This window comes from Drosophila persimilis, unplaced genomic scaffold (genome assembly GCF_003286085.1).
Source record: "Drosophila persimilis strain 14011-0111.01,24,50 unplaced genomic scaffold, DperRS2 tig00000977-arrow-arrow-pilon, whole genome shotgun sequence".
Lineage (NCBI taxonomy): Eukaryota > Metazoa > Arthropoda > Insecta > Diptera > Drosophilidae > Drosophila > Drosophila persimilis.
The window spans coordinates 623,049-642,823 of record NW_020825387.1 but is presented as its reverse complement, the minus strand read 5'-3'; the positions used below and the strand labels follow the sequence as shown (position 1 = coordinate 642,823).

The following is a 19,775-nucleotide window of genomic DNA, read 5'->3' as shown; positions in this document are numbered from 1 at the left end:
AAATAGGGCCAGATCGGTGAGAGACCTACTCTCCCAAGGATCGGGAGGATCCAGACTTTCGAACCGCATCAAAATCTCGACCTTTGAAAAGGAGGCCGATTTTTGGCAAATTTAATGATGTAACCATCATGATTTTTTGCGAAAATCGTGAAAAAATGGATGTCCTTTTTTCCGATTGCATTCGATTGGCAGGACTCGCCTGGTCACGAAAAGACATACCGCACCCCGATCGGCTGCCGTATTGCAGAGATATAGCGTGCAGAAGAAACCTGTATTCTAGGGATATGCAAAACCAACTCCTAGGAGGGCTATATCTCAGACAAATAGGGCCAGATCGGTGAGAGACCTACTCTCCCAAGATCGGGAGGATCCAGACTTTCGAACCGCATCAAAATCTCGACCTTGAAAAGGAGGCCGATTTTTGGCAAATTTAATGATGTAACCATCATGATTTTTTGCGAAAATCGTGAAAAAATGGATGTCCTTTTTTCCGATTGCATTCGATTGGCAGGACTCGCCTGGTCACGAAAAGACATACCGCACCCCGATCGGCTGCCGTATTGCAGAGATATAGCGTGCAGAAGAAACCTGTATTCTAGGGATATGCAAAACCAACTCCTAGGAGGGCTATATCTCAGACAAGTAGGGCCAGATCGGTGAGAGACCTACTCTCCCAAGATCGGGAGGATCCAGACTTTCGAACCGCATCAAAATCTCGACTTTGAAAAGGAGGCCGATTTTTGGCAAATTTAATGATGTAACCATCATGATTTTTTGCGAAAATCGTGAAAAAATGGATGTCCTTTTTTCCGATTGCATTCGATTGGCAGGACTCGCCTGGTCACGAAAAGACATACCGCACCCCGATCGGCTGCCGTATTGCAGAGATATAGCGTGCAGAAGAAACCTGTATTCTAGGGATATGCAAAACCAACTCCTAGGAGGGCTATATCTCAGACAAATAGGGCCAGATCGGTGAGAGACCTACTCTCCCAGGATCGGGAGGATCCAGCCTGTCGTTCGGCATCAGAATCTCGACTTTGAAAAGGAGGCCGATTTTTGGCAAATTTAATGATGTAACCATCATGATTTTTTGCGAAAATCGTGAAAAAATGGATGTCCTTTTTTCCGATTGCAGTCGATTGGCAGGACTCGCCCGATCGTGAAAAGACATACCGCACCCCGATCGGCTGCCGTATTGCAGAGATATAGCGTGCAGAAGAAACCTGTATTCTAGGGATATGCAAAACCAACTCCTAGGAGGGCTATATCTCAGACAAATAGGGCCAGATCGGTGAGAGACCTACTCTCCCAAGATCGGGAGGATCCAGACTTTCGAACCGCATCAAAATCTCGACCTTGAAAAGGAGGCCGATTTTTGGCAAATTTAATGATGTAACCATCATGATTTTTTGCGAAAATCGTGAAAAAATGGATGTCCTTTTTTCCGATTGCATTCGATTGGCAGGACTCGCCTGGTCACGAAAAGACATACCGCACCCCGATCGGCTGCCGTATTGCAGAGATATAGCGTGCAGAAGAAACCTGTATTCTAGGGATATGCAAAACCAACTCCTAGGAGGGCTATATCTCAGACAAGTAGGGCCAGATCGGTGAGAGACCTACTCTCCCAGGATCGGGAGGATCCAGACTTTCGAACCGCATCAAAATCTCGACTTTGAAAAGGAGGCCGATTTTTGGCAAATTTAATGATGTAACCATCATGATTTTTTGCGAAAATCGTGAAAAAATGGATGTCCTTTTTTCCGATTGCAGTCGATTGGCAGGACTCGCCCGATCGTGAAAAGACATACCGCACCCCGATCGGCTGCCGTATTGCAGAGATATAGCGTGCAGAAGAAACCTGTATTCTAGGGATATGCAAAACCAACTCCTAGGAGGGCTATATCTCAGACAAATAGGGCCAGATCGGTGAGAGACCTACTCTCCCAGGATCGGCAGGACTCGCCCGATCGTGAAAAGACATACCGCACCCCGATCGGCTGCCGTATTGCAGAGATATAGCGTGCAGAAGAAACCTGTATTCTAGGGATATGCAAAACCAACTCCTAGGAGGGCTATATCTCAGACAAGTAGGGCCAGATCGGTGAGAGACCTACTCTCCCAGGATCGGGAGGATCCAGACTTTCGAACCGCATCAAAATCTCGACTTTGAAAAGGAGGCCGATTTTTGGCAAATTTAATGATGTAACCATCATGATTTTTTGCGAAAATCGTGAAAAAATGGATGTCCTTTTTTCCGATTGCATTCGATTGGCAGGACTCGCCTGGTCACGAAAAGACATACCGCACCCCGATCGGCTGCCGTATTGCAGAGATATAGCGTGCAGAAGAAACCTGTATTCTAGGGATATGCAAAACCAACTCCTAGGAGGGCTATATCTCAGACAAGTAGGGCCAGATCGGTGAGAGACCTACTCTCCCAAGATCGGGAGGATCCAGACTTTCGAACCGCATCAAAATCTCGACTTTGAAAAGGAGGCCGATTTTTGGCAAATTTAATGATGTACCATCATGATTTTTTGCGAAAATCGTGAAAAAATGGATGTCCTTTTTTCCGATTGCATTCGATTGGCAGGACTCGCCTGGTCACGAAAAGACATACCGCACCCCGATCGGCTGCCGTATTGCAGAGATATAGCGTGCAGAAGAAACCTGTATTCTAGGGATATGCAAAACCAACTCCTAGGAGGGCTATATCTCAGACAAATAGGGCCAGATCGGTGAGAGACCTACTCTCCCAGGATCGGGAGGATCCAGCCTGTCGTTCGGCATCAGAATCTCGACTTTGAAAAGGAGGCCGATTTTTGGCAAATTTAATGATGTAACCATCATGATTTTTTGCGAAAATCGTGAAAAAATGGATGTCCTTTTTTCCGATTGCAGTCGATTGGCAGGACTCGCCCGATCGTGAAAAGACATACCGCACCCCGATCGGCTGCCGTATTGCAGAGATATAGCGTGCAGAAGAAACCTGTATTCTAGGGATATGCAAAACCAACTCCTAGGAGGGCTATATCTCAGACAAATAGGGCCAGATCGGTGAGAGACCTACTCTCCCAGGATCGGGAGGATCCAGCCTGTCGTTCGGCATCAGAATCTCGACTTTGAAAAGGAGGCCGATTTTTGGCAAATTTAATGATGTAACCATCATGATTTTTTGCGAAAATCGTGAAAAAATGGATGTCCTTTTTTCCGATTGCAGTCAATTGGCAGGACTCGCCCGATCGTGAAAAGACATACCGCACCCCGATCGGCTGCCGTATTGCAGAGATATAGCGTGCAGAAGAAACCTGTATTCTAGGGATATGCAAAACCAACTCCTAGGAGGGCTATATCTCAGACAAGTAGGGCCAGATCGGTGAGAGACCTACTCTCCCAAGATCGGGAGGATCCAGACTTTCGAACCGCATCAAAATCTCGACTTTGAAAAGGAGGCCGATTTTTGGCAAATTTAATGATGTAACCATCATGATTTTTTGCGAAAATCGTGAAAAAATGGATGTTCTTTTTTCCGATTGCATTCGATTGGCAGGACTCGCCTGGTCACGAAAAGACATACCGCACCCCGATCGGCTGCCGTATTGCAGAGATATAGCGTGCAGAAGAAACCTGTATTCTAGGGATATGCAAAACCAACTCCTAGGAGGGCTATATCTCAGACAAGTAGGGCCAGATCGGTGAGAGACCTACTCTCCCAGGATCGGGAGGATCCAGACTTTCGAACCGCATCAAAATCTCGACTTTGAAAAGGAGGCCGATTTTTGGCAAATTTAATGATGTAACCATCATGATTTTTTGCGAAAATCGTGAAAAAATGGATGTCCTTTTTTCCGATTGCAGTCGATTGGCAGGACTCGCCCGATCGTGAAAAGACATACCGCACCCCGATCGGCTGCCGTATTGCAGAGATATAGCGTGCAGAAGAAACCTGTATTCTAGGGATATGCAAAACCAACTCCTAGGAGGGCTATATCTCAGACAAGTAGGGCCAGATCGGTGAGAGACCTACTCTCCCAGGATCGGGAGGATCCAGACTTTCGAACCGCATCAAAATCTCGACTTTGAAAAGGAGGCCGATTTTTGGCAAATTTAATGATGTAACCATCATGATTTTTTGCGAAAATCGTGAAAAAATGGATGTCCTTTTTTCCGATTGCAGTCGATTGGCAGGACTCGCCCGATCGTGAAAAGACATACCGCACCCCGATCGGCTGCCGTATTGCAGAGATATAGCGTGCAGAAGAAACCTGTATTCTAGGGATATGCAAAACCAACTCCTAGGAGGGCTATATCTCAGACAAGTAGGGCCAGATCGGTGAGAGACCTACTCTCCCAGGATCGGGAGGATCCAGACTTTCGAACCGCATCAAAATCTCGACTTTGAAAAGGAGGCCGATTTTTGGCAAATTTAATGATGTAACCATCATGATTTTTTGCGAAAATCGTGAAAAAATGGATGTCCTTTTTTCCGATTGCAGTCGATTGGCAGGACTCGCCCGATCGTGAAAAGACATACCGCACCCCGATCGGCTGCCGTATTGCAGAGATATAGCGTGCAGAAGAAACCTGTATTCTAGGGATATGCAAAACCAACTCCTAGGAGGGCTATATCTCAGACAAATAGGGCCAGATCGGTGAGAGACCAACTTTCCCAGGATCGGGAGGATCCAGACTTTCGAACCGCATCAAAATCTCGACCTTGAAAAGGAGGCCGATTTTTGGCAAATTTAATGATGTAACCATCATGATTTTTTGCGAAAATCGTGAAAAAATGGATGTCCTTTTTTCCGATTGCATTCGATTGGCAGGACTCGCCTGGTCACGAAAAGACATACCGCACCCCGATCGGCTGCCGTATTGCAGAGATATAGCGTGCAGAAGAAACCTGTATTCTAGGGATATGCAAAACCAACTCCTAGGAGGGCTATATCTCAGACAAATAGGGCCAGATCGGTGAGAGACCTACTCTCCCAGGATCGGGAGGATCCAGCCTGTCGTTCGGCATCAGAATCTCGACTTTGAAAAGGAGGCCGATTTTTGGCAAATTTAATGATGTAACCATCATGATTTTTTGCGAAAATCGTGAAAAAATGGATGTCCTTTTTTCCGATTGCAGTCGATTGGCAGGACTCGCCCGATCGTGAAAAGACATGCCGCACCCCGATCGGCTGCCATATTACAGAGATATAGCGTGCAGAAGAAACCTGTATTCTAGGGATATGCAAAACCAACTCCTAGGAGGGCTATATCTCAGACAAGTAGGGCCAGATCGGTGAGAGACCTACTCTCCCAGGATCGGGAGGATCCAGACTTTCGAACCGCATCAAAATCTCGACTTTGAAAAGGAGGCCGATTTTTGGCAAATTTAATGATGTAACCATCATGATTTTTTGCGAAAATCGTGAAAAAATGGATGTCCTTTTTTCCGATTGCATTCGATTGGCAGGACTCGCCTGGTCACGAAAAGACATACCGCACCCCGATCGGCTGCCGTATTGCAGAGATATAGCGTGCAGAAGAAACCTGTATTCTAGGGATATGCAAAACCAACTCCTAGGAGGGCTATATCTCAGACAAGTAGGGCCAGATCGGTGAGAGACCTACTCTCCCAAGATCGGGAGGATCCAGACTTTCGAACCGCATCAAAATCTCGACTTTGAAAAGGAGGCCGATTTTTGGCAAATTTAATGATGTAACCATCATGATTTTTTGCGAAAATCGTGAAAAAATGGATGTCCTTTTTTCCGATTGCATTCGATTGGCAGGACTCGCCTGGTCACGAAAAGACATACCGCACCCCGATCGGCTGCCGTATTGCAGAGATATAGCGTGCAGAAGAAACCTGTATTCTAGGGATATGCAAAACCAACTCCTAGGAGGGCTATATCTCAGACAAATAGGGCCAGATCGGTGAGAGACCTACTCTCCCAGGATCGGGAGGATCCAGCCTGTCGTTCGGCATCAGAATCTCGACTTTGAAAAGGAGGCCGATTTTTGGCAAATTTAATGATGTAACCATCATGATTTTTTGCGAAAATCGTGAAAAAATGGATGTCCTTTTTTCCGATTGCAGTCAATTGGCAGGACTCGCCCGATCGTGAAAAGACATACCGCACCCCGATCGGCTGCCGTATTGCAGAGATATAGCGTGCAGAAGAAACCTGTATTCTAGGGATATGCAAAACCAACTCCTAGGAGGGCTATATCTCAGACAAATAGGGCCAGATCGGTGAGAGACCTACTCTCCCAAGATCGGGAGGATCCAGACTTTCGAACCGCATCAAAATCTCGACCTTGAAAAGGAGGCCGATTTTTGGCAAATTTAATGATGTAACCATCATGATTTTTTGCGAAAATCGTGAAAAAATGGATGTCCTTTTTTCCGATTGCATTCGATTGGCAGGACTCGCCTGGTCACGAAAAGACATACCGCACCCCGATCGGCTGCCGTATTGCAGAGATATAGCGTGCAGAAGAAACCTGTATTCTAGGGATATGCAAAACCAACTCCTAGGAGGGCTATATCTCAGACAAGTAGGGCCAGATCGGTGAGAGACCTACTCTCCCAGGATCGGGAGGATCCAGACTTTCGAACCGCATCAAAATCTCGACTTTGAAAAGGAGGCCGATTTTTGGCAAATTTAATGATGTAACCATCATGATTTTTTGCGAAAATCGTGAAAAAATGGATGTCCTTTTTTCCGATTGCAGTCGATTGGCAGGACTCGCCCGATCGTGAAAAGACATACCGCACCCCGATCGGCTGCCGTATTGCAGAGATATAGCGTGCAGAAGAAACCTGTATTCTAGGGATATGCAAAACCAACTCCTAGGAGGGCTATATCTCAGACAAATAGGGCCAGATCGGTGAGAGACCTACTCTCCCAGGATCGGCAGGACTCGCCCGATCGTGAAAAGACATACCGCACCCCGATCGGCTGCCGTATTGCAGAGATATAGCGTGCAGAAGAAACCTGTATTCTAGGGATATGCAAAACCAACTCCTAGGAGGGCTATATCTCAGACAAGTAGGGCCAGATCGGTGAGAGACCTACTCTCCCAGGATCGGGAGGATCCAGACTTTCGAACCGCATCAAAATCTCGACTTTGAAAAGGAGGCCGATTTTTGGCAAATTTAATGATGTAACCATCATGATTTTTTGCGAAAATCGTGAAAAAATGGATGTTCTTTTTTCCGATTGCATTCGATTGGCAGGACTCGCCTGGTCACGAAAAGACATACCGCACCCCGATCGGCTGCCGTATTGCAGAGATATAGCGTGCAGAAGAAACCTGTATTCTAGGGATATGCAAAACCAACTCCTAGGAGGGCTATATCTCAGACAAGTAGGGCCAGATCGGTGAGAGACCTACTCTCCCAAGATCGGGAGGATCCAGACTTTCGAACCGCATCAAAATCTCGACTTTGAAAAGGAGGCCGATTTTTGGCAAATTTAATGATGTTACCATCATGATTTTTTGCGAAAATCGTGAAAAAATGGATGTTCTTTTTTCCGATTGCATTCGATTGGCAGGACTCGCCTGGTCACGAAAAGACATACCGCACCCCGATCGGCTGCCGTATTGCAGAGATATAGCGTGCAGAAGAAACCTGTATTCTAGGGATATGCAAAACCAACTCCTAGGAGGGCTATATCTCAGACAAATAGGGCCAGATCGGTGAGAGACCTACTCTCCCAGGATCGGGAGGATCCAGCCTGTCGTTCGGCATCAGAATCTCGACTTTGAAAAGGAGGCCGATTTTTGGCAAATTTAATGATGTAACCATCATGATTTTTTGCGAAAATCGTGAAAAAATGGATGTCCTTTTTTCCGATTGCAGTCAATTGGCAGGACTCGCCCGATCGTGAAAAGACATACCGCACCCCGATCGGCTGCCGTATTGCAGAGATATAGCGTGCAGAAGAAACCTGTATTCTAGGGATATGCAAAACCAACTCCTAGGAGGGGTATATCTCAGACAAATAGGGCCAGATCGGTGAGAGACCTACTCTCCCAGGATCGGGAGGATCCAGCCTGTCGTTCGGCATCAGAATCTCGACTTTGAAAAGGAGGCCGATTTTTGGCAAATTTAATGATGTAACCATCATGATTTTTTGCGAAAATCGTGAAAAAATGGATGTCCTTTTTTCCGATTGCAGTCAATTGGCAGGACTCGCCCGATCGTGAAAAGACATACCGCACCCCGATCGGCTGCCGTATTGCAGAGATATAGCGTGCAGAAGAAACCTGTATTCTAGGGATATGCAAAACCAACTCCTAGGAGGGCTATATCTCAGACAAGTAGGGCCAGATCGGTGAGAGACCTACTCTCCCAAGATCGGGAGGATCCAGACTTTCGAACCGCATCAAAATCTCGACTTTGAAAAGGAGGCCGATTTTTGGCAAATTTAATGATGTAACCATCATGATTTTTTGCGAAAATCGTGAAAAAATGGATGTTATTTTTTCCGATTGCATTCGATTGGCAGGACTCGCCTGGTCACGAAAAGACATACCGCACCCCGATCGGCTGCCGTATTGCAGAGATATAGCGTGCAGAAGAAACCTGTATTCTAGGGATATGCAAAACCAACTCCTAGGAGGGCTATATCTCAGACAAGTAGGGCCAGATCGGTGAGAGACCTACTCTCCCAGGATCGGGAGGATCCAGACTTTCGAACCGCATCAAAATCTCGACTTTGAAAAGGAGGCCGATTTTTGGCAAATTTAATGATGTAACCATCATGATTTTTTGCGAAAATCGTGAAAAAATGGATGTCCTTTTTTCCGATTGCAGTCGATTGGCAGGACTCGCCCGATCGTGAAAAGACATACCGCACCCCGATCGGCTGCCGTATTGCAGAGATATAGCGTGCAGAAGAAACCTGTATTCTAGGGATATGCAAAACCAACTCCTAGGAGGGCTATATCTCAGACAAGTAGGGCCAGATCGGTGAGAGACCTACTCTCCCAGGATCGGGAGGATCCAGACTTTCGAACCGCATCAAAATCTCGACTTTGAAAAGGAGGCCGATTTTTGGCAAATTTAATGATGTAACCATCATGATTTTTTGCGAAAATCGTGAAAAAATGGATGTCCTTTTTTCCGATTGCAGTCGATTGGCAGGACTCGCCCGATCGTGAAAAGACATACCGCACCCCGATCGGCTGCCGTATTGCAGAGATATAGCGTGCAGAAGAAACCTGTATTCTAGGGATATGCAAAACCAACTCCTAGGAGGGCTATATCTCAGACAAGTAGGGCCAGATCGGTGAGAGACCTACTCTCCCAGGATCGGGAGGATCCAGACTTTCGAACCGCATCAAAATCTCGACTTTGAAAAGGAGGCCGATTTTTGGCAAATTTAATGATGTAACCATCATGATTTTTTGCGAAAATCGTGAAAAAATGGATGTCCTTTTTTCCGATTGCAGTCGATTGGCAGGACTCGCCCGATCGTGAAAAGACATACCGCACCCCGATCGGCTGCCGTATTGCAGAGATATAGCGTGCAGAAGAAACCTGTATTCTAGGGATATGCAAAACCAACTCCTAGGAGGGCTATATCTCAGACAAATAGGGCCAGATCGGTGAGAGACCAACTTTCCCAGGATCGGGAGGATCCAGACTTTCGAACCGCATCAAAATCTCGACCTTGAAAAGGAGGCCGATTTTTGGCAAATTTAATGATGTAACCATCATGATTTTTTGCGAAAATCGTGAAAAAATGGATGTCCTTTTTTCCGATTGCATTCGATTGGCAGGACTCGCCTGGTCACGAAAAGACATACCGCACCCCGATCGGCTGCCGTATTGCAGAGATATAGCGTGCAGAAGAAACCTGTATTCTAGGGATATGCAAAACCAACTCCTAGGAGGGCTATATCTCAGACAAATAGGGCCAGATCGGTGAGAGACCTACTCTCCCAGGATCGGGAGGATCCAGCCTGTCGTTCGGCATCAGAATCTCGACTTTGAAAAGGAGGCCGATTTTTGGCAAATTTAATGATGTAACCATCATGATTTTTTGCGAAAATCGTGAAAAAATGGATGTCCTTTTTTCCGATTGCAGTCGATTGGCAGGACTCGCCCGATCGTGAAAAGACATGCCGCACCCCGATCGGCTGCCATATTACAGAGATATAGCGTGCAGAAGAAACCTGTATTCTAGGGATATGCAAAACCAACTCCTAGGAGGGCTATATCTCAGACAAATAGGGCCAGATCGGTGAGAGACCTACTCTCCCAGGATCGGGAGGATCCAGCCTGTCGTTCGGCATCAGAATCTCGACTTTGAAAAGGAGGCCGATTTTTGGCAAATTTAATGATGTAACCATCATGATTTTTTGCGAAAATCGTGAAAAAATGGATGTTCTTTTTTCCGATTGCAGTCAATTGGCAGGACTCGCCTGGTGACGAAAAGACATACCGCACCCCGATCGGCTGCCGTATGGCAGAGATATAGCGTGCAGAAGAAACCTGTATTCTAGGGATATGCAAAACCAACTCCTAGGAGGGCTATATCTCAGACAAATAGGGCCAGATCGGTGAAAGACCTACTCTCCCAGGATCGGGAGGATCCAGCCTGTCGTTCGGCATCAGAATCTCGACTTTGAAAATGAGGCGCAGAGATATAGCGTGCAGAAGAAACTTTTGTTCTTTCGATATGCAAAACCAACTCCTAGGAGGGCTATATCTCCGGCAAATAGGGCCAGATCGGTGAAAGACCAACTCTCCCAGGATCGGGAGGATCCAGCCAGTCGTTCGGCATCAGAATCTCGACTTTGAAAAGGAGGCCGATTTTTGGCAAATTTAATGATGTAACCATCATGATTTTTTGCGAAAATCGTGAAAAAATGGATGTTCTTTTTTCCGATTGCAGTCAATTGGCAGGACTCGCCTGGTGACGAAAAGACATACCGCACCCCGATCGGCTGCCGTATGGCAGAGATATAGCGTGCAGAAGAAACCAGTATTTTAATGATATGCAAATTCAAATCGATCCAGCCTGTCTTTCGGCATCAAAATCTCGACTACGAAAATGAGGCCGTTTTGTTGCGAAAATCGTGAATAAACCGTTGTTCTTTTTTCCAATTGCATTTGATTGGCAGGACTCGCTCGGTCACGAAGAGACATGCCACGCCCCAATGAGACACTGTATAGCCGAGATAAATCGTAGAGAAACAAGACAAAAACAGTAATTTAATTAGTTTCCCAACCAAAAGTTCGGGTGACTATATCTCGGGGAAATGGGACCAGACCTCAAAAGGACCTACTTTCTCAAGATCGTGGGGATCCAGACTGTCGTTCGGTGGCAAAGAACTCTAGAAGATATTTCTTGAATGACAGTATCACACATCGGTAACTGATGATTTTTGCGAAAATCGTGAGCAAATTTATATCCTATTTTCTGATGCCAATACATTTGACTTACTTACTGGACAACTCTGCAGTTTCTTATTCGATCTTGATGTACCACGCTTTGTCATGATCGGGAGGCTCCTTTTTTTTAGTCAGTGCGGCAAGGATATTGACTTTCTAATGTTCTTTTCAATTTCATCGCTATAACTCTGCCACTTCTTGCTCGATCGTGTTATCAGGGAAAACACCATAGATTGAATCCTTATCAAGGATCAGGGATTTTTTTTCCAGTTGTCTTTAATATCGGATATAAAAGTAATTTGTACCGTCTATTTGATTACCGGGGCACGTGTGTCTCGACCTTATCACACCAAATGGTTTATTTAATTTTCGTTTACAACAGGGTGAAATAAGCAAATAGCAACGAATTTAAGCTAGAGCATGTCCTGTAGGATTCTCGGTGAATGTGGTACTGCCTGCTGGCTGGTTAACAAATTTCGAGTAAGGCGCTGCGGCCACTTCATACCCTGATGTCGTCAGGATCGCTTCCGCGCTGCGTGCTAAAACCAAAAGCTTGCCACTGAGGCCAATGTCGATGGACTTTAGCTCGCTGAGCTTCTTCTGCTGATCGATGACATAGATATTATAATTGACGCCGTACAGGCCAAATAATAGCTCCAGCTCGTTTCGTAACGTAGGCAAGGTAATGAGTTCTTTAGTAACGTTGTGCTGGAGCAACAGGGACGCTCTATTGCTTTTGCCGAAGCGTGGCTTCAATTCCTCGACCAAGGTAACGTTCAGCCAAGGTAGACTAGGCAGCTCCAACTCTTCGGTAGAGCAAATAGTGAGCTTCAAAGGAACGCCTTTCAGATCCACCAGCTCACTAGCGATAAGACGTTTTTTAGCTGCCTGATTAGCTGAATACGGAGCGAATTCCGACTTGACGGCCGTCTTGATCATGGATGCATAGCTTGCCAAAACCTTCTTTAGCTGACCTTCGGCCTCTAAAGTTTCCTTTTTGCCATTGGTGTTGGGAGTAAGCTCATGATAGATAAGTACAGGATCGGTCGGTATCAGTTGAGCCTTCTTCTTCAGCTTTTGTACTCGGTTGATGACTTCGCGGGCTAAGCCTTCTTCCAGTAGCTCTTCGTTGGGCGTCATGTCTAAGAGGACCAAAACCTCATTGTCGCTATGGGCTTCAAAGTTTCCTCCCACCTGCTCGGATGTGCAGTAAATGATCCGAACTTCCTCCAGCTCTATGCGCTGATCCAAAATGTTGAAGTACCCCTGCGCAACCTGCTTCTGAATCTCATCGTCCTTAAGCGACTTAATAGCAGCCATAACAGCCTTGAAGTTGCCTTTTAGTCGCTGGCCGAGCGTCTAAAAAGAGATGCGCACTCAGAGAATGATTCATTATGTAAAAGGTAGTCAATATCTTACCTTGTGATCGGGCTCGGCTCTCAAAGTCACTCCATACTTCTCCTTATCAGAGCTCAGTGTCAGTTTTCGAACGTTGAGTTCGCTAAGAATAAAGTCTTGCAGACTCTTGATAGCCGCCAAGGTTTGCTCGTCTTTGTGTATGACGATAATCTCCGAAACGGGATACTTAACTGGTAGAGTGCGTCGATCACGCATAACGCGACCTAACTCCACGACGGACTGCATTAGGGCCACAGAGCGCTCGATGTCGTTCCGAATGAATTTTTGTTGACTAACGGGCATCATTTGATAGTGGACTGAATCGCCATGCTCCAAGGAGCCAGGTGGCTGGAACAAGACCAGCCGCTGGAATATATACTCCGTAAGGTAGGGCGTGAAAGGGGCCATCATTTTGACCATCGTGTAGAGAACATCATAGAGCGTGTCCAGCGACTGGATACACTGCTCTGATCCAAGCTCTCCTTTGATGCGACGACGATTGAGACGCACATACCTTAAAATGAAGAATCATTATTGGATTATGCGCCAGTCCAGTCAAAAAGAAATAACAGATCTCACCAGTTGGTTAGTTGATCAATGAACTTCGTAAGTCTGGGCACGACTGTGTACAGACGATACATCTTCATTTCGGTCGCAAAGAACTCAAGAAGAGATTCCTTGAATGACAGTATCCACACATCGATAACTGAAGCCTGATCCATATTTTTCAAATGGCGGTCCCGCTGATAGCTGTACTGGCCCTTGCCCGCCAAATCCTCCTTCTCGTAACGCACGATGTTTTGCAGTAGGAAACGGTAGGCATTGTACCAAGGAAGGAACACATCCTTGATAACGTCGCGCACACCCTCCTCCTTGAAGCGCAGACTCTCGGCTCGCACCACTGGAGAATTAATAAGGTACAGCCGCAGAGCATCGGCTCCATATTTGTGGACGACCTCCATGGGATCGGGATAGTTCTTCTTGCGCTTGGACATCTTCTGACCGTCGGCAGCTAGTACCAAACCGCTTGCGATGAGGTTCTTGAACGGTGCCTTATTGAACAGCGCCGTCGAGATCACAAGGAGCGTATAGAACCAGCCGCGAGTCTGATCAATACCCTCCGCTATGAAGTCAGCAGGGAAATTGTTCATGAAGTCCTTTTCGTTCTCGAACGGGAAATGCTGCTGAGCAAACGGCATCGACCCGGACTCGAACCAACAGTCGAAAACGGGGGCAATGCGTCGCAGTGGAGGATTTCCGGGAACAGCCGATGGTATCTCAATATTGTCAATGGTCTCACGGTGAAGATCCTCTACGAGAACTCCGGAAAGTTCCGCCAATTGTTTGATGCTGCCGATAACCACGGTTTCTTCCCCATTGGGCGACCGCCAGATAGGAATTGGAGTACCCCAGTAGCGATTACGGGAGATCTTAAACGAAGGGATTGATGCAGCTCGATTAAGAAATTAGAAATGTAGAAAGAATATTGTACTCACAGCCCAATCCCTGGCATCCTTCAGCCAGTTTCCAAATCGTTTCTCTTTTACAAAGTCGGGCACCCAATAAGTCTGGGAACTGCAGTCCAGCAAATTCTTGGACATGTGCTCGACGCGCACAAACCACGAGGGCACTGCCTTGTAGATCAGCGGAGTATCTGATCGCCAACAGAAGGGGTAGCTATGCTTCACCTGACCACTGGATACCAGATTGCCGCTCGCCTTCAAATTGGCCATGATGTGCTTGTCCGCATCCTTCACATATTGGCCCTCAAAGTCGCTGGCCTCTTTTGTGAATCGACCCGCATCGTCAACGGGGCAAATCACCTCGCTAGACTTTGTGATGATTCCGGCCGCCAAGCAGACGCGGTAATCGTCCTCGCCAAAGTATGGAGCATTGTGGACAATTCCTGTACCCGAATCTTCCGTAACGTACTCATCGACCAGGACGCGGTAGGCCTTCACTTCGGCGCCGCGTTTGGTAAAGTACGGAAACAGCGGCTTGTAGTGCAGATCCTTGAGAGTTTTGCCAGCAAACTTCTCCTTCACTTCATACTCCGCCTCCGTTTTGAAGACATAGGACAGCCGTGACTCCGCGAGTATAAACAGCCGATCGCTCTTCACGTCACGTACCTGAATAGGCAAGGAAATATAATTTGAATCAGTAATTTACATAATTTACATCAGTTGCGCTGTTAACATACCTTCACATAGGTCATGGTGGGATGTACACAACAGGCAAAGTTCGACGGCAGAGTCCAGGGCGTTGTGGTCCACACGAGGAAGAAGGTGTTTGGCAGTGCCAATGCCTCTAAGGCGATCACCACACAAGGATCCACCACCTCCTTGTAGTTCTGGTTTGCCTCGAAGTTAGAGAGTGACGTTGTGCAGGCGGTCGAATAGGGCATGACCTTAACTCCCTGATATACCAGGCCTTTGTCGAAGAGCTGCTTGAAGATCCACCAAATGGACTCCATGTACCAAGGATACAAAGTCTTGTAATCGTTCTTGAAGTCTATCCACCGACCCACACGAGTGACAACGTTCTCCCACTCATCCGCATATCTCATGACAATCTTCCGGCACTCGGCGTTGTAGGCAGTGATGCCCATTTTGGCCACGTCCTCAGGCCCGCGGATGTTCAGCAGCTTGTCGATCTCGAACTCCACAGGAAGGCCATGGCAATCCCAGCCGAAGCGCCGATCTACATGGTATCCCTGCTGATAGGCGTAGCGTGTTACAATATCCTTTATTGTGCCGGCTAGGATATGGCCGTAGTGGGGCAAGCCGGTAGCAAAAGGCGGACCATCGTAAAATGTGTACCTACATCATAAATGTGCATATTTAGTAAGTATATTGAAAAAGTGCGGCTGATGCAATAGTCGGAAATACTTACTTGGGTTTTCCCTTTGACAGCTGGCTGCACTTTTCAAAGATCTTCTCGTCACGCCATTGCTGAAGTACATTCTCCTCTTCGGCCGTGAAATTTATATTTTCCGGCACTCGGCAAACGTCACTCCGCTGCAGTTTCTTTCCCATAGCTGCAAAACTCCGTAGTTTAAGTAGAAGCCATATTCAAATGTTATATCTCACCTTTTGAATCAAAAAAATGTATATTTTTGCAGCGATTTTGCGTGGCACTTGTATTTTGGTGGCAACGTGCTTACATTTTGCTCAATTTATTACATGTTGGCAACTCTACACGGTTACTACACATTTGCTACATAGTGGGAGGAAAAAGAGGGTGTGGACAACAGGCAAAACGGCCCCAAAAACGCAACGTATGCAAGGTAAAACACACCCTTCTCGCCTAATGTACCTTGAATGTACGTCTTCAACTTATTCTGTTTTTAAACGGTAGATTGTTTCCAGAAAAGACCGTGTAGAATAGGCCGTGTAAAAAAATGAAATTGATCGTATGCAATAGATGATTGGTTCCTTATCTCTAAAACCTATTAAATTTGGGGAAAAAATTATGGAATGTTGGAAAAACAAATTTGCTTATAAAAAAATTTCTTTACCAACCACGTCTGATTGCATTAAATGTTATACTGCATAATTATGTAGTTCATATGTACCTACTAAGTAGATAGCGTGTAGTTATCATGTACAAACTGGAAATTTTTGTTGACCTTTCTTGTTTAAACCTTATTTTAGACAAAATACAATAAAAAGTGGTACTTAGAGTTGGCCAACCTTGTAAAGAATTGATTAATCAATGGGATAAAACTATGTGTTCAGGGCTGAGGGTCCTAGCTAGCTTCAACTTAATATCAAAATCGAGGAATATGATTTCCGATTATGGACAGAGAACAATAAACCCATTGTAGAACTGGCTAAGAAAATAATTAAACCTGCATTTTAGCACAGGTAAAATATATTGCGATAATTTTTGTTTAAGCAAGGGCAAAGTATGTATCTACAAGAACAATGTACATACGGTATTATTTTAACTCAAGTTGTTCCCCTACTTAGATATAGGGGGGATAAGTGGGTTAAGTTCTTTCAATCATCATGAAGTATATACTTATCGGACATAAACAAAAATAAAGAAAACCCAAAATCGTTAAGTTGAAAAAGGTTACTTGTCAGAGCGAGAGAACAATTGAAAAATTTTGACGCTGCAAGGATGGATCCGGATGAGGATACCATTGCCAAATCGGCATCCGCGCGCAAGCGCCAGAAGCGCCATGATTCAGGAGACGAAGATGAGAGCTCCAGCAGCCGCTCCGCTGCAGGAGATGCGACCATGGACATGGAGGCCTCCACAGCACCAATTTGGTGAGTAGATGAGGTTACCTTCCAACAAGTGCGTAGCTATTGATTGATTTTTGTTTGGGCTTGGGCAAAACGCAGCGAAGAGAAAACTGCAGTCATAAGCGAGACTGAAATAGGAACCTACAGCAGCACCAACACCAGCAAAACGCATTATAACAACGACGTCGATGACGACGACGATAGCAACAAAGAGGGAGGCATGAGCAGCAAACAGATATTGCTACAGGGGGAGGAAGCAGAGGGCAACGACGAATCGATGAGTCCGCCAGAGGAGGAGGACGAAAAGATTTCACTCGTGCAGGGTGCGCTGTCTCCAGCGGCAGCCAGTGCCGTGCTTGCCTCTGATATTGTGCCCAATACCAGTGACACCATCGACAGCGATGATGATCCGTCAGACGTTGAAGTGAATCCCGGAACTTCCAATGCAGACACTTCGCCCACATTCAACCAGCGGAACATACCATCCACACGTTCATATCGCCGCATAACCGTGGAACTTGTGGCCACATTAGAGAGCAGCAGCGATAGTGAGGCGGCTGTCGCTCCAGTGCTTCCCAGTGTAGATGAAGAAACCGAGGAAACCGCAGAGGCGGTAGTCCCCAACCCCAACGACGAACCGACATCGAGTGATGGCGACACTAACAGTCGCATGGAGGATGACTTTTGGAATCATTACGACAGTTCCACAAGCAACACCTCCAGTGATGGAGGAATGGTAAGTTCGATAAAAAGTTCTTTTGTTCTGTTCTATTCGCTGAACTCTCTTTTTCATGGGGCACTAGGCTGATCATAGTGATTGGATTGAACCGGAGCCAAATGCGGCTGACTGGGAGAACATTGACTTCGCCGTAAACGAAATCATGTACAAGGATAAACCGCCATACACCTGGAACTCGGCCCATGAGTTGATGCAGCGCGAGCACAACATCATCAATCGAATTGGGTGGCGCGGCGGCCACACCTCTGTCGATAGCTTCGGGCGGGGCTTCTACGGGTCCAGGCATGTCGTGGAGCAGATGTCGCTCTGGAATACGATGATCAAACACAAGGGCTGTGTGAACTGCCTTAACTTCAATCGGGCCGGGGATCTGCTCTGCTCTGGCTCCGACGATACACGAATCATAGTCTGGGACTGGGCCAACAACAAGCCATTGCATATCTTCAAATCGGGCCACCACGCGAACATTTTCCAGACAAAGTTCATTGACAGTGCCGGATGCTTAGACATTGTGTCCACCAGTCGCGATGGCCAGGTGCGACGCGCCGTCATCCCTCCATCCGGGGGCGACACTAAGCCCACAAGACTCTACGCGCACACCGATGCAGTGCATAAGATCGTGGTGGTTCCGCACACCAAGCACGAGGTGATGAGCGCCGGCGAGGATGGGACTGTTAAGCACTTTGATCTCCGCACCAGTAAATCTGCAAACACCATGCTGCACTGCACCCACAATGATCACAACAGACGGGGGCAACGGAGCCGCGTACGTCTTTTTAGCATTTCCCATCATCCGTTTGCGCCGGAGTTTTGTGTCAGCGGCACTGATGACAATCTTCGTGTCTACGACAAACGCAAGCTACCAAGTCCCATTCACGAGATGACCCCCCGAGGCGTTCGGGAGGTTAGTAGTTCTACCGCCAAAACGTGAGCCTTTTCATTTGTGTCCTCTTCTCGTTCCCAGACAAAGATGACGCACATCACTTGCGCCGTTTACAATCACAGCGGAAGCGAAATCCTAGCTTCCTACAGCGATGCCGGAATATTTCTCTATGACAGCCGCAACTACAAGGAAGGCGATACTCTTCACTGTTACGAAGGGCACGTGTAAGTGACAGTTCATCTCTCAGAGAGCTCACCCCCTAGATTATTTTGCTCTGTTCTCCTGTTCACCGCCGCCTGGCATACAGAAACCATCGCACCATCAAGGGCGTTAACTTCTTTGGACCACGATCCGAGTACGTGATCAGTGGCAGCGACTGCGGCCACATCTTCTTTTGGGACAGGAACACAGAGTCCATCATCAACTACATGAAGGGTGATATTGCGGGGGTGATTAACTGCCTGGAACCGCATCCCTGGATGCCAGTGCTGGCCACGTCTGGGTTAGAGCATAATGTCAAAATCTGGACCCCCGATGTTCCCGGAAAAGTAAGTGTTCAGCTCACAGCCGGAATTGGTAGAATTCAGTAAAGTATATTATTTTGTTTGCAGCACGTGCCAAAACCGGAGGGTCTGCGGGATACGCTCTATAATAACTTTCGTCGCAGCATTTTGGAGACCGTTGGTGACGATTTCGCCAGCGAAATATTTTTTCGTCAAGTCATGGGGGATCCCTCCACCAGAGCTCGCTGGCGTGTTCGTCGCCATAGTCGTCGCAATGAGGGTGCTGCAGATGCCCCACCAGGATCGGTGCCACAGCACGAACAGAGTTTTAGCAGCGCCACCAGCTCCGCCAGCGACACCAGTTCCATGTATCGGCGTCGTGACAGCAACAGCTCGGACACCAGTGGGGAAGGATATCCTCGCACAGACCCCATGGGCTGCAACACGCAATAGGCCCATAGCAGACATCCACACTCCACACCACCACCATCCAAAGCATAGTTACAATATTTATCATCTCGAGTAGAGCGAGTGCGGGGCTGCACTTTTAAAGTTCGGGGCTCGCATTTGCAGATAGATATATTCGAGA

At 46.9% G+C, this 19,775-nt stretch overlaps 2 protein-coding genes across 2 annotated transcripts; one reads left to right on the top strand and one right to left on the bottom strand.

Moving 5' to 3' along the window:
* Positions 1 to 11,717: 11,717 nt before the first annotated feature.
* Positions 11,718 to 15,858, bottom strand: LOC6601123 (isoleucine--tRNA ligase, cytoplasmic). The gene is made up of 6 exons (XM_026993903.1): positions 15,701 to 15,858; positions 15,009 to 15,627; positions 14,305 to 14,937; positions 13,388 to 14,238; positions 12,830 to 13,322; positions 11,718 to 12,769 (listed from the first exon to the last, which is right to left on the bottom strand). Exons 1-6 carry the CDS (start codon positions 15,841 to 15,843, stop codon positions 11,819 to 11,821), a joined length of 3,690 nt encoding a protein of 1,229 aa, XP_026849704.1. The 5' UTR covers positions 15,844 to 15,858; the 3' UTR covers positions 11,718 to 11,818.
* A 1,016-nt stretch (positions 15,859 to 16,874) lies between these two features.
* On the top strand, positions 16,875 to 19,639 carry LOC6601122 (DDB1- and CUL4-associated factor 8). The gene is made up of 6 exons (XM_026993886.1): positions 16,875 to 17,085; positions 17,161 to 17,797; positions 17,865 to 18,704; positions 18,765 to 18,907; positions 18,991 to 19,231; positions 19,295 to 19,639. The coding sequence occupies exons 1-6, from the start codon at positions 16,934 to 16,936 to the stop codon at positions 19,637 to 19,639; spliced, it is 2,358 nt and encodes a 785-aa protein (XP_026849687.1). The 5' UTR covers positions 16,875 to 16,933.
* The last annotated feature ends 136 nt before the right edge of the window (positions 19,640 to 19,775 follow it).

Excerpts from the sequence above, each read along its gene's own strand:
- LOC6601122 (XM_026993886.1), top strand. The coding sequence starts at position 16,934 with ATGGATCCGGATGAGGATACCATTGCCAAATCGGCATCCGCGCGCAAG. Across the intron at positions 17,086-17,160 it reads GCCTCCACAGCACCAATTTG|CGAAGAGAAAACTGCAGTCA; the intron begins GTGAGTAGATGA and ends GGCAAAACGCAG. Across the intron at positions 18,908-18,990 it reads CACTGTTACGAAGGGCACGT|AAACCATCGCACCATCAAGG; the intron begins GTAAGTGACAGT and ends CCTGGCATACAG.
- LOC6601123 (XM_026993903.1), bottom strand. The coding sequence starts at position 15,843 with ATGGGAAAGAAACTGCAGCGGAGTGACGTTTGCCGAGTGCCGGAAAAT. Across the intron at positions 15,628-15,700 it reads CTGTCAAAGGGAAAACCCAA|GTACACATTTTACGATGGTC; the intron begins GTAAGTATTTCC and ends TTTATGATGTAG. Across the intron at positions 14,938-15,008 it reads CCACCATGACCTATGTGAAG|GTACGTGACGTGAAGAGCGA; the intron begins GTATGTTAACAG and ends TTGCCTATTCAG.